Source organism: Serinus canaria, chromosome 11 (genome assembly GCF_022539315.1).
Source record: "Serinus canaria isolate serCan28SL12 chromosome 11, serCan2020, whole genome shotgun sequence".
Lineage (NCBI taxonomy): Eukaryota > Metazoa > Chordata > Aves > Passeriformes > Fringillidae > Serinus > Serinus canaria.
This window is the reverse complement of record NC_066325.1, coordinates 7,500,274-7,515,265: the sequence shown is the minus strand read 5'-3', so window position 1 is coordinate 7,515,265 and position 14,992 is coordinate 7,500,274. Positions and strand designations below refer to the sequence as shown.

The 14,992-nt window shown below is 39.5% G+C and overlaps 1 protein-coding gene across 1 annotated transcript in view; it reads left to right on the top strand.

The window, feature by feature from the left end:
- ITFG1 (integrin alpha FG-GAP repeat containing 1) overlaps positions 1–14,992 on the top strand; it is a 71,508-nt gene that overhangs the window by 6,055 nt on the left and 50,461 nt on the right. The window contains exons 4-6 of the mRNA XM_050978925.1: positions 719–776; positions 1,379–1,453; positions 3,896–3,990. Coding sequence (XP_050834882.1) covers positions 719–776; positions 1,379–1,453; positions 3,896–3,990 — 228 coding nt within the window. The remainder of the gene's footprint in view (positions 1–718; positions 777–1,378; positions 1,454–3,895; positions 3,991–14,992) is intronic.

Below are 14,992 nucleotides of genomic sequence, written 5' to 3'. Positions count from 1 at the left end.
GTGTTGGGGGAAACACAGTGAGCATATGGGGCCTGAGGGAGGAGTCAGAGGTTAAACATTCAGGCAGTGGTTGTTATGTGCTGAGGCCACTGGCAAGGTATGGGGTGTCTCCTTGGTAATAGAAGTGTGACAGACAAGTCAGTAGGAGGGGGCTGTTGTATGAAATGTGGAAATTGTAAAGACAAACATTGTGGAGAGAGAAGAGAAATGGGAATAACCTGGCAAGGAGTTTGGATTACAAGTAAAAGTGAAGTCTAAGGTGATAACCTGATTGGAGCTTAGTCCTCACTTCCCATTTAGAAAGTCTACCTTGATTACTTATTTCAAATACTCAGTGTGTATAATTAAGAATGTTATTTAAACAGAAGTCTAACATACAATGAATCTTAAACTTTTAGCCTGTCTTCATTCCAACTGTTTCAGTTTTCCTGTATTTGTGTGATTGCAGTCCTACACAGAAATAGTTTTCACTAAGATCTACTTGGACTAATTTGTTGAGGAGTTTAGTGGAGAGGGGAAAAGCCTTCAGTATTTTAACTGTAGTTCACCTTTCCTGCAAAATTTCAGGGAGATATTTAGTTCTTTATATTAAGAGGTGCCTTTTTTATAAGTCATAAAACAGAGGGTTTTAAATTAATAGAAGAATTATGTCTTAGTTGAAAATGCAAATGTCAGAATATATTGGTAACTGAATCAAGTTAATATTTTCTGTTTTCAGATCTTAACCATAAAACTGTTTTAAATAAGACTTTTCATGATGAGCCTCTAGTAATGGAGTAAGTATGACCTACTTTTTTAGAAAACCACATTTATAATGGTGACTAAGAGCAACTTAAATATATTTTAATGCTAAAATTTGAAACACATGCTCATGTTCTTTATCTTTTAAGAACAGGGTGGTTTGTGTAATGTCAACTGATCCAACAAAAGATGATGAACCAAAATGCTTATCTTTACAATTCTTGTATATTATATTATCCTGGCAATAGTAACTGCATGATCTTTTAATTTCTTTCATTTCAGTACTGTGAGTATTCATTAAAAAAGCCATTCATTTCTCATTGAATTTTGTAAAGCAAAAACCTTACTGGCTTACCAAAATGAGCAAATGTCCCTTTCACAATGTGCTTGCCTGTGTGTGAAATGCTGAACAAAAGTGGAGGGAAGTAGGTCTGTAAGGCAAAGCACAGGCAGAGTGTGAAGCACTGACAGACCTTTACTGTTGCCAGCAGCTCAGACAGGAACCAAAATGCAGAGCCACAGCTGAGAGTTCTTCACAGCCCAGTGGGAAAATGTCCAAGTAGAGATGAGTTTAAGAACCAGTGGTCTGAACTCCTGTGGGGACTGAGGTGGCACTGACATTGTGTTCTATTTTCAGCTTCAATGGAGACTTGATTCCTGATGTGTTTGGTGTCACCAGTGACTCGAATAAGCCACAGATCCTGCTGGGAGGGTAAGCTGAGGGCTCGGGGGTCAGCACAGCTTTGGAACTTGGGCACTGTGTATCCACTTCCCACTAAAGTGTAGGCTTTGTGTGTCAGTCTTCTCTCTGTCCATGGCAAACATTCAGTGGCACTCTTCATCTGCTCTTTAAAGTGTTATTTTATAGGGCAAGTAGAAATTCCATGAGAGCTGAGAAAACAGAGCCACTGATAATAGACATCAGAAATAGGAAAATTGGTTCTTGCAACAATTAGTTCCAAGAAGTTATAGTCCCATTTGTTTAGTACACTTTTGATATTTAGTGTTATAATCTGTGTTATGGAACTTGTGCTGTAAAAAAGCTGCTTTCAGGTTGATGATGCAAGAACTATTGAAACAGATCTTATGATTAAAGGGGTGGCAAAAGAAAAATCTGCAAATGTTTGGGGTAAACTTAAAAAATACTCTCATTGGTCTGGGAAATGATTTGTAAAGGAGAGGAAATCAAAAGCACAGGAAGTACAGGATGTAAGAGTATTGAACTATATATATGGGGAGAATATAGAGGAAGAGGTTTCTGAAGGGACATAAAGTAGAGGTGACCAAGTAGCAGCACAAGTGTGCATACAAGTGATGTCTGTATCACATCCCTTGTGTTAAGGAGTGCCTCAGGCTACTCATGAGCAGATGGAAGTTGACTGAAGCCTTATGAGATGAAATTGCAGCAAAGGGGACTAAGTTTCATGATTTCTGCTAGCCCTGAAATTTCTAGAATGGGACTAGTTATCAAATACTGGAGTAAAAACAAATAGCATACTTAAATGCCCAACAAGGACTGTGAAAAGGGTTATTTTTAACTGGTTTGGATATGAATGCTGAAATAAAAGCATAACAAAAGATTGTGTCTCTACTGGCTCAGAAGAACCAGTCTGTAACCAAATAATATAGAGTAGCAATGTCTCTAGAATTGGGCAGGATGCCAAAGAACTTAAAGTCTATCATTTGAAAATAAAAAACCTTATACCTGTACTTCCTGTCTCTTTTCCTTTCCTAGGATAAATACATTGGAATGAGTCAGTGGAAGCTATGTCCTCTTGGCAGTGTGCTTTTGTTCATTAATCCCAACTTGAATTGTATCACCATACTTGTACTGGTGGCTTATGAAACACATTGCAGATTCACGAGGATGTTTCTGAACACTTTGTAATGATTATATATAAAATAAATTGTATGAGCTTTTGAAGAAATGGAAAAGTGGGAAAGAATTGTTGCATTTTGTTAAAGAAATTCTTTCAGGAGTTATAAGATACAAATAAACTTACTCATCATAGCTCAAAAGACTGAGTGCTATAGGTAATAGCATAAGCCATGTCTTGTTCATGGAAAACAGCCTTGTCATCTGCTTAGAAAAGCACTTTCATATTTTAATCCAAAATGTTTTAGGATTTATTCTAGAACTGTTTGACTAACTTCATTGGCAGTCTTCAAGACTGAATACATAGAAAGACCTAGAGAAAATACTTAATTATTTCTTTAAGATTGTGATGCATTTTAACATTTCTAAGACTTAGTTATGATCTTTGGGAAGTAATAGGAATATTATTTATTTTCTTACCATAAATTAGTCAAGGAAGATAAGGACTTCAGTAATAAGTCACTGGAATAAATAAAGCAGTTCCCAACTAGTAGCAGTAATATTTCTGCCTGCTGTTGTATAGTGCATGTTGAGATTTTTCTGAGTGTTTTAGCTAAGGGTTCTGAAAGTCATATATCTGATGATTCAGCCACTGTGACTTTTGAAGGATTTGTTGCACTTCAAATCACTGCTAATAGGCAAGTGTGCTGGAATTTCAGCCATTTTTAGAACAGAAACCAGCAGGGCATGTGTATTTATAAATAAATAAAGTATCACCTGCTTGGGAAATTACATAATTAGTTGATAGTCCATCATAATGTGAAAGTAACTTCATGTGTTGATTTTTAGGTGAGCTGAAACAGTGTATTTTCATGCAGCAGGCATGAGCTGCTCTAACAGCATGTGCTTACTTCTGCTCCTGTTTATTAATCAGAAAGTAAATTCCAGAAGTACTTGCAGAAGTAAAACTGCTTGAGGAAACTGAGGAGGGCAGGGATCAGTGTCTCAGGATTTGCAGTACAGGAGCCTTGGCACTAACTATAACTTTGTGGGTAGTGACACTGTTCTGTGCAAAACAAAAAAAAGTGGCTTTAGAAAAGTAATAAAATGGAACCGAAGCCCCTGTGCTATGAAATCATCACAGAACCTTCACAGATCCCTTCAAGCAATTACTGGAGTTATTTAGTATATTGTAAGCTAAGTAGGAATTTTGTCTTAGCATTGGGAGAATATGCTTTCTGTCCCATTCTATTTAAAGTTTCACTGGTTTTTAAGCTATATTATCATGATTAACAGTCCCTACACATTGATGAAATGTATTTTTATTCTTGTCTGTAGGAACTTGTCATGGCATCCTGCGCTGGAAACTCAAAGTAAAATGTATATACCACACTCTCATGCCTTTATAGACTTAAATAATGACTTCACTGCTGGTAAGTCATAGAAGTGTTAGATGCCATCCTAAAAATAATTATCACTGAGTGTCAATGTCATGTGTTGCAACTTCCTTCCATAATTATATGATTTTGCTGTTTCTGATTCGTGTTTTTCAGTTACTTAATTTTAAAATCTATCATTTGAAAATTCTGGGTTTTAAAAAACAACTTTGAAAATAAATATCATAATAGCATTTGCTACTTCTTGATGATAATCATAACTGCTGCTTGTTCTGAATGATGTTGTGTTCACCCTTAAAGTGGTGTTTCCTGCTCTTCACAATGCTGTACTCTAGTATTCGTGGCAACTGCATCGCGGCTGCAGTTTTTTATTTGAGTATGGAAATAGTTAGGTAGGTTGAGTCAGCAGAATGTTTTTAAGACTGGACTTAAAATTTGCTTTTGGAATTTCATTATGACTTCATTCTATTATGTTGCAGAGAACTGTGTTCTTCCTTTATTTTGTTGGGGTATTTTGTCAATGTGATTCAGTTACCATGGTGAATCTGTTTATCACTTACATACCTGGCTCATATTTCCAAGCACATTTAAATATTGTGATAAACTTAATTTCTTCACACACTAAATTAATTCTGAAGTGCTTTATCTTCTGCTAGATGTGCAATGTAGATCAATTCATATATGGTAATTTTGGAAAGAGAGCTTATCTTTTTCCTGTTTAGTTGCACGGGAATGAGAGAGGAACGAGTCCATAAATTTAATTAAGATGCTTATAAATGTTGGGGATTAAGTTAATTGCTTTAGTATGCAGTCAAACTTTAATATCCAGTTCTGGCACATTGCTATGTGAAGCTGTCAAGTAGAAATTCCAACTGGAAAATTAAATATATGGTTGCTTACCATAATCAGTGTCATGTAATAACGAGTTCTAACACACTTAGCTCTAAAAGCTTTCTGGAATTTTTTTTTAGTGGCATAAGCAGCATAGATGAGCATTCCAGGTAGCATTTTAGGTTGAGTACATTGAAATCTAAACTCAGAGGTGAGTAAAGGTAAGAACTCTAAGATTGTTACAATAATTGGTCACAGACTGATCAATTTTTCAAGGTTTTTGACAGCTGCCAGACTAAAGAATGTTCCAAGAGTTCTGGTTAGTGCTGCTGCTGTGGAAGCTTCTCTATTAAATAGAAATGAGAGTCAGGATCTTTGTGTGGGTAGTGCTGGGAGCTTTATAGAGTCACATCTATTTTTATATCTCAAGATGTGAGTGGAAGCTCCTGTGAAGCTCTTCCTATAAAGATCCTGACTTTTACTTTCTTGTAGCAGCAAGGCTGTGACACCTCGGGCTCAGGTACTACGTTAGGGTGTTATGTTTAGTGCTGTGGGAAGTGTTATGTTACAGGAACGTGGGGAAAATTGTAAGGAAAATAATTCATTCTGACAAGAAAACAGGAGAAAAAATTACAGTATTAATATTTTTTTAAAGTATTTTTTACTTCTAGGGTAGGAATGATAATTTTTTTTTTTACTGTCCCTATGAAGATGGGACTAACCAAGAATAAGACATGTTGCTGAAAAATAGTATCAATATATCTGATATTTCATGACTGGTGTGTTTTTCCAGGAGTGCTTCCTGCCAAAATGAAAAGTTGCCAGTTATCTAGTCCTGCCTGTGCACTTGTGGCAGTTCCCTGACATCAACTCTAGTAACTGCTTGGAACTGGGGCTGCTGAGGAGCACAGCTCATTGTCACTGGAGTTATTAAGTTGATCCAACTCACCATGCAGGATTGTCAGAGCAGATGTAAGCACAGGGAAAAGGTTGACTCCTCTTTTAGTAGCAGCAGTTGTAGGCTGCCTTTAACCAAGCATGAAATTGTACCTTGAGTCTCACTGTGCCTCTTCCAAAAAATACCTGTGCGGTGTTCTCACCACGTCTGCTCTAATTTGTGTGTCTGCACAGAGCTGGGCAAGTGACTCATAGGTAGTCATCAAAGTAGTCAGGTGATAGAAATTCAGGAGGAAAAAGGGCAAAACAGAAGCTGGAAGTGTGTGCAGGACTGGTGGGAAATGCACTGGGGCAGGCAGGGCACAGGCAGTGCTGGGTACCAGTGTTTCTCCATGGCCTGGCTCTGCTTGGTGAGGAGGAGAGCATTCCTGTGACTCAGTGTTCACCCACACAGCCACTCTTCAGTGGGAACAAAGCCTCATTAGGAGCAGGGCCTGATGCACATTAGAATCATATTAATTAAAAAGGAGGCATGAACAAGATGCAGGGGAATAATCTGCCTGCTGAAATCATGTGGCCCAAAACACTTAATAATCATGGGATTTGGTGCTGCTGTGGGACTTTTGGACTGAAATATTCAGGCTGTTTACTCACAGGCAATGCTGCTGTTCATGATTATAAGGATATAATTGCACCAAAAATGGATGGAGTGATTTTTGTTTACAAATAGATCACTAGGACATTCCATTTTACTTATTCTCCGTGGGGTTTTTTTGCAGGTATTTTTAAAGGTTTTTCTAATATTCTGCAATATTTTGGCACTCTTTGTATTCTGTAACAGATGCAGCCAATTTGATGATTTTTAGCTGGGCTATTTTTGGCAACTCTATCATTATAAACAGCTTAGGAGATTTAAAGTGTTCTTGACATAAAACAAAAATCCTCTCTGGGCTGAGAAGCTTTTTGCTAGTTTATTGCCTAACCCGTTTTCAACCTGCTGATATTAAACACTCAGAGCAGAGCTTTTAATTGCCACACTTCTCATGCTCTGGGTGAAATGAAGTTGAATTGTTATGATTTCATTATAGGAGAACTTGCTCATAAAGATGTGTTTAATCCCTAACAATGCTTCATGAAAGGCTAACAGTGTAAGGATTTTATAATCCAAAAATCCTCTAACCACAACAAAGATAATACTAATCTTTCTTGGTCAGAGATAAACTGGGCTGTTTCAGAGAGTAATGCTGCTGCTGTTTTTAAAGAAAGCATCCTCATGCAGAAGTCTCAGCTCCCTAGAATTATTAATTCAGTAAGGAATTCTGAGTTAGACTAGGGATTTCATTAAAACCATGCAAAAATTTGCAGTGTAAAACCTTTACCAAAGGGTCTGTATGTGCTTCATGGATAAACTAAATAGCAAACTTTCAAGTGTCCTTTGCATGCATATTAAGCATGTGTTGCTCCAGGGAGGAGTATCTGCTTCACAGAGTGGCTGAGCTGGGAGGGGATGTCTGGAAATGGGCTGCTCAGGCAGCCTCCCATCACTGGGACATGGCACTGAGGCTGCAAGGTGAGGAGCAAATGTGGTGGCCCTTGTTACAGCAGGGCTGCTGGGTGTCTAGTAATTCATACTCACACTTGGCATTAGTTCTTTTTCACAGCTGCCTTAGGAGAATAATCTCCAGCTAATAATAATAGGCTTGTCTGAACAGATTGATGTTAGGTGTATTTTACAAAGCCAACAGTCCAGGTGAGCATTTCCAAAGAAGGATTCTCAAGTAAAAGGCCTGTATTAAAAATACCACAGGAATTTTTAGGATAGTGATTATTTTGCTTTGTCATTTTTTTCTAATTAGACAACTTCATTACTTTTATTGTAAACATCCTACAATGTCAGCTATTCACTTAGTGCTAGTGCTGTCTTTCTAAACTTGGGGGGAAAAAGCCAGGACAATTAAACCATAAATTAGTTAGCATTCAGAAATACAGGTCTTCTACCAAGAAGTCAGGCCCTACAAACACTTTTAAAGTGCTCGAATGCATGAGACAAGCTGCCTTGGACTGTAACTTCATACTGTACATCTGTCAATGTATCCTTGAACGCTGTGAAAAATAGCTGATGTATTAAATACTCTGTGTGTCACTTGGATATGTGATTCCACAGTTTGGAAGTCCTGGTTTTACAGCTGATCTCATGTTGAACACTAGCACGTGGTGTGTAAAGTTGGAGATATTTCTGGAGCTGTTTATATAAAATGAAAGAAAAATTATAAATTTGGGTTTGGGAAAACTAAAGTGGAAAAATCATTAGTCAGAAACAGCTTGCTGTTAGCTAATTGCTAGTCTCTTTACTGATTTCTGGTGGTTAATTTTCTTATGTTGTTTTGCTTTGGGAATTTAGAAACCTAATGTACCAGAACGTTCGCAATGTGTTTTCTTTTTGATTCCCACTTAGTTTAAATGTATAAATGTAGATAGTTTTCTTCTTGCAAACCAGTCACTCAAATCATGGGTGATATTTCTGTTGTAGTCATTTAAACCTAGATTCTGAAAATAGTCTAAGGCTCAATGTCAGATTCTCTGGTCATATTTTCAGTGAGTTTGCTCTTCATGGAAGCTGCTCATCCCTCTGCAGCTCCTATTAGCAGCAGAACTGATTCTCTGCAGTAGAGCTGCATTTATTCACTATTCAAATCATTGGCAAACAAAGTATCTGGTGGCATTTTAAAACTTGGGTGGGGCATGGGGGTGTGTGTGCATATATTTGAAGTCAATTTGTGCTCTCTGGTTCTGCCCCCTCCCTTACATTTCTCCCCAAGCAAATATTCAGTAAAGCTGTGTCACTGTGTCATTTGTTGAACAGGTACAATTTTTTAAATTTCTGAACTGTTTTAGCTCTGATAGCAGAGCTTACCTCTGAGTTTATAGCAAATAACAGAGGCAAAAAATGTATCATGTAAGATAGACAGGATATATTTCAGAGGGCTTCAGTCTGTAAAGTTTTGTGGTTTTCATTACTTCTATTCCTTACGTGTTTGTAATGTCTAATTAAAAATGCTTTGGGTTATATGATCCCCTGTCACCCTCATTCCTCCACTTGCTTCTTCCCAGTGTTCAATCCCACAGGAAGTTCCAGCTCATAAAATCAAACCAGAGCTGGGTTTAGCTGCATCTCCTCCTGCTGCAGGGACTGGGCTGCTGTTGCCAATGGCTTCTCTTACTCACAGCTTTCCTTGCAGAGAGCACCAAACGATGGGTAGAGATCATTAGAGAAAAGAAACAGCTTTAGGTTTAACTTCTTTTTTCCTAATCTTTCTAGAGGAGCCCATTATCTCTGCTATCTGCTTAGCAGTTTTAATTTTAAAATTGCCATTATGAAAATAATGCTATTCTCAAAAGCTATTCCTTTTGCAATTTTTAATTATATGCTGTTATAGTTATATACACTGGGGAGTTATATTATATTTTTATGGGAATCAATAACTTAATACAGGTGAGAAGTAAATTGGTTCTGCCCCAAATAGCATTTTGTTGAGAAAACATGAATGTGAAAATGGGTTCTGAAAGCACTCTTGAGGGGCATTATTTTCTGTTCCTTGAAACAATGTTGTTGCCCATATTCTGAAAATAAAGAGCACTTTCTGTCTGAAATCTCATGTTTAAAAACAATTACCACATGTAGAGGGTTTCTCTACCTGAATGAAAAACTTAAAAACAGAAGCATGAAATTTGTAAGATTTTGTTTTCTATTTTGATGTAGTAAAGAAATAAAACTGATTATATCTAACTTTTTTGTATAAAATTAGGTTTGTGCATAGCAAAAGTATTGTCCAAAAATATTGCATAGTTACAACTTAAAAAATTGTAAGTAATGTTTGGTTTTAAATACTTTTTTCTTACCAGTGTTCAATCTGTAATGAAAATAGAGGAAAGTTATCTTTTATTTTGCCTTGGGTTTTAGGGCATTTAATGATTTTAATACAGTTGTTACATTACCATTCTATCAACACACTGCAAAGCAGAGATTTTTAGTTCAGCACATTATTTACATATAGATAAAGCAGGCACTTTCATCTCCAAAAGTAACTCCTGCTTAGAGAATATGCACAGACACTCCTGTTCTTCCACATTGATGAAATAATTTTTAGGCATGTTTGAAGTGTACACATAAATGTTCTAATTGGGTACTGCCTTGTCCATGGCAATAGTGTTTATACTAAGGGCCTCCCTCCTTTATCAACTTAAACTTCTGAAGTCAATGTGAAATCAAATAGTAACTTCATGTTGCTTCTATCCTGGTGGCTCCTCAAGACAGTCAGATGCTGGGGGATTTTATTCTGAAATAAAGCCCTCTGACATTAAACAGAAAGGTCAAAACAGTCATTAGTGAAATGAATGCTTCATCTAAAAATAGCACTATTTTTATAACACTCAAAAGTGACAGAAAATAACAAGGGTAATCAGAAGTGAACTTGGAGCAGGTTCTGTATAGTTAGGTTTTATTGCTATTTCTAGTTCTAGTAAGTAAAATCAGGGGAAGTAGGGTGAGACTGCCCTGTACTTGTTCACCCTGACCTGTTTTATTTACTATTGATTAAAAGATTCATTGAAGCTAACCAGTTTGAAGCAGGTTTCAGAATTAGCAGCTGGGGTGCTGTTGTTGCTGTTTTCCTCTCTAGCTCTTGCTCCTTTCTCAGCCAGCCATCAGTAGAGGCCAGGGATTCTGGAACCCTTCCCTTGCATTGTGCCTCTGGACTGGGGTCAGTGTTTGGGTGCTGAGCTGAGGGCAGGGGGCACAGGCAGGAATGGGTGCACAGGAGAGGGGAGGGGAAGGGAGGTGGAGAAGAAATCCAGGCTGAAGGCAGAGAATTTAGTTGGAGATGGTGAGGAGCAAACCCTGGATGATTTTCTGTAAAAGGAGTATGTTCATTTCAGATAGACTTGAAGTTCTTAGAGGAGGAGTGACCTAATGGTGTGTGGAGTAAGGGAAGCACAGCTGCATGAGGCTGGGTTGGGAGGAGTCTAAAAGTGGCTGTGTGAGAAAAACCATGGGATATGGATCAGGGCTGGACCTGCTGTTTGGTATGGAGGTGGGTGGTTGGAAACTGCCTATATGTTTGTTTCTGCAGCAAAAAGATTTGCAGGAAAAGTAGAAATGCTTTCATGTTTAACGCATTCAAATGCTGTCCTGCATTTTAATCTGTCTTGTTTATGGATTTCCTTTGTCAGGATCCATAAGCTGTTGCAATTATCACAGAGCTGTTTGGGTTAGAAGGTATCTTAAGATCTCATCCAGTTACAACCCCCTGCCATGGGCAGGGACACCTTCCACTATCCCAGGTTGTTCCAAGCCCCATTCAGCCTGGCCTTGGACACTGCCAGGGATGGGGCAGCCACAGCTTCTCTGGGCAGCCTGTGCAGGTCCTCACCACCCTGACAGGGAAGAATTTCTTCCTTATTTCTAAGCTAAACCTGCTCTCTTTCTAAGGCTAAACCTGCTCTCTGCCTAAGGCTACTCCCCCTTGCCCTGTCTCTGGATGTCCCTGTCCAAAGCCCTCCCCAGCTCTCTTTATGTCCTGGAAGGGGCTCTAGGGTTTCTCCTCCAGACTGACCAGCCCCCAGCGACCAGCCCATCTCCACAGGAGAGATGTTCCTGCCCTTGGATCAGTTTGGTCCAGGCACTGAGTTCTCAGCAGCTGCTTCTCCTCAGTGCAGGTCTCTGGTTCCCAAGCCCCATGGCACAAGTGCTGTTCTCCTGCTGCCCAGAATGGGCCACCACAGACAGTAGTAGTTGGGTAAGCTCCTTTAGGTACATTGCACAAATGTTGCCAAAAATGTAGCTAGCTCAAGATGGGATGTGCTGTGTTCAAATTACAATTTTAGTGTTTGTGGCTGTGTCTGGGGTGACTTGGACATTGATAGAGGGTAGTTCTAAATGCACTAAATAAACTCAATGCAGTCTAACCAGTCAAGTTTTGTGTTGCTTTTGGGGGAGATTTTTCAGTCTTCAGTGGGCCATATGTTGATACAGTGTCAAAATTCCCTGATCCTATCAAATAAAGATGGATGGTAGTGCTGTGCTTCCTCTGCAACAAGCTTTAGGTTCTTGAAGCTAGGAGCAAGCAGAAACATACATTCTAATAATCTCTTTTCTTTTTTTCTAAGAATGAATGCTGAATTCAGTATTTTTATATATATATATTAACTGGTGATCAGATGTAGCAGAGCTGGGATAGCAGCATCTCCTTACTAAGCCAGTTAAATTAAATTATAGCCAAATTCACTCACCAACTCACTTTTAAGGGTAAGCTGTGAGTAAAATGCTAATACACAGTGGTTTTGTGCTGCAGCATTATGAGATACCTTCTGTAGTAAGTGTCTGGTGTATATTTTAGTTGATTTTCAGTATTGTAGATCTAAAATGCTGGGTAACCTCCATGCTTCCTTATTGTATTCTCAGGCTGTTGAATTTTGTTGATGAATATTCCAATTACTTATGTTGTATTTATGTTAATCACTGGCTGGTAAATCCAAAGTAGGAAAGTGTATTTAAATGTGAACACACTTTGCATTTGTTTAAGAGAGGTTTCCTCTGAGGCAGGATTGCTTTTTACTTCTATCCATTCACTTAGGCCATAGATGCTACATCTCAGGAAATCTGCCTGAATCTAACAAGATCTTCCCCGATCCCAACTACTGAGTATTTTCCTGATCTTTGCTGCATCATGTCACAAATTAGGGATGCAAGAAATGCCCTGCAGGCTTAGTCTAGTGGTCCATCCAGCTAGCTTAATATTCTTTCCCTGGCAGCAACAGCAGCAGCAAAGTGGATTTTTTTCCTCTTCCTGTTTCATATTTCAATTTATATGTCTGCAGAATCTACAACTACCCTAGGCTGGTAAAGGTACCTCCTTGCCTGTTGTTTTTAGCATCCCTTCATGTACCTGTTGTGTGGTAAAATCATCACCTTTGTGTTTTGTAAAGAATTGCTTGTTGAGCTCAGATTAGTTGGTTTAATAACCTCAGGTTGGAAATATCTCTCACTATGCTGCCATTAGGGTCATAGGAATTTGAGCAGTCCTCAATACTTTGTGCTTTTTAAACTTAGAGATCTTTGTGGAATAGATTCGGTTTCTAACAGCTGAAATTGCAACCTGAACTGCCTTCCAAAGGCATTGTGCAGCATGTCTACAGACAAGTGACTTTTTCTGAGCATATTTAATAGGATAGGCATTCCTTGTAGGAACAAAGGGCTGAGTTTTCTTGATACAGCCAGAAACAAAACAGAAATGTTGCAGTTTTCAATGTGATTAGTATATTGTAATACAAAGAGTGTAGAAAAGAACTGTATTTGTCTTCATTACTGTGTAACCCTAGTACTGATCATACAGATATTAATGCATTTGTTGGCTCCATCTGTTCTCCTGCAGCTCTTACATATTTAGGAATTTAGTAATAATAGACATGGAAAGCAGTGACAGTGAGGTGGGAGATAGATTGTGGACACCATTCCTTTGGAAAGGAAACATTTGCAAGGATTCTTTGCTATGGCTGTTAGGTATTTCAAAAGTGCACAGATTCTTACTTGTTGCCTCTCTGACATGCTCTTGGGGTCAAAAACTTATATAATCAAACCAGAAAGAATCATAAAGTAAGGAAGGTTGAAAGTAACATTTGGGAGTTAACTGTTCTAGAACATTGTTCCAGACAGGGCTTGTGTTTTCTTACACATTTCTTTCACAAACCTGGGAGACAACACTTGTAATTCTGAACTATACAGATTTGTGAGGAGTTATTTCAGGTGTCTGAATTGCATCACCTTTTTATACTGCTCTTGCAAAGAAATGCTTTTGTTTTGCTTGGCTTGAAATTTCTGACATTCTTCATCCAAATGGATAATTACTTGTAAACATTGACAGTTTTACTTGGTTTCAGTGCAAGAGAGTTTAATCCCAGAATCATGCATGAGCATTTCAAACTTGTAGCTTCTAAGAAGGCCTAAGAATAAGAAAGAGGACAACTGGCAATAAGGTACCAGTGGAACTGGCTCAGAGGGCTCTAGAACTAGAGGTGGTGTTGTGCCTGTATTAAGCTGTCCTATGGGAAATCACAGCTTGTTCCTTTAATGCAGGAGCAGTGTGGCACCAGCTCCTCTACACTATTTTTAGAAGATTATCTGCTCTCTTAGCCTGCCTTTGCATTTTGCCAGTGCAGTGTGACATTACAGCAGCCTTGGAACTGCTCTGCTGTGTTGGTTCCATTTGTTCTGTACAGTGTTATGTGTCTGGAGTTGGGAAAAAGGAGATGGAGGAGTACATGGAGAGGGACAGAGAGCAAAAGTCATTTACTGACTTTAAAGAGAAGCTGGTTTGGGGGAGGGAGTTCAGTGCAAAACAGGAATGTTGCTGAATGGAATTGTCCGCAAGCTTCTGGGGAGAAAGGCAGTGCAGGGTCCTGCACCTGGGCAGGAACAACCCCAGCACCAGCACGGGCTGGGGGTGACCTGGAGCAGCTCTGAGAGGGGCCTGGGGGTCCTGGTGGACGGCAGAGCCAGCACTGTGTCCTTGTGACTGTGAGGCCAACGGGATCCTGGGGACTTTGAGAGGAGCACTGGAGCAGGTCAGGGAGGTGACCCTGCCCCTCTAGTCAGCCCTGGTGAGGATCACTGGAGTGCTGTGCCCAGTCCTCTCCTCAGTACCAGAGAGACCTGGGGCTCCTGGAGCAGGGCCAGCCAAGGGTGACACCGATGGTGAAGGGACAGGAGCATCTCTGGAAAGCTTGAGGGAGCTGGGGCAAGTTCTGGCACAGTGCCATTGGGTGAGTTCTGTCTGGTGTTGGCAGCTGTGCCACTTTGTCTCAGTCTGGGACAGAGTCCCAAAATGTGGGTAAAGAGCATTAGCAGAGGGAATGCTGAATTACTGCTGGCCAGGATCTCCTCTTGCACCGAGGACTGACTCAGCCCTGAGGGTGGGAGCTCAGCTCTGCAGTGAGAGATGGAGTCAGAGAGGTGCTGGGGAGAGCTTACAGAGCAGACAGAATGGCTGAGGGTCACCCAGCCTGCCCCAACTGCTCATCCTTGGCTGGGTATTTCAATAGAGCACTTCAGAGCCTGTTGTAGCATGACCTGGGAGCAGCAGAGCCCAGAGCTCAGAGTAAATTTCAGTACCAAGTGTACAGCAAGGACCCTACTTGAAATGATTATTTAAACCTCAAAAACATTTTTGTAAGAGATAGTGGCATTTTGACCTGTAAGAAAATTAGTTAAGGCTTCTGTTATTTCATGTTTCTCTTTCTGCCCCTGTGAACATAC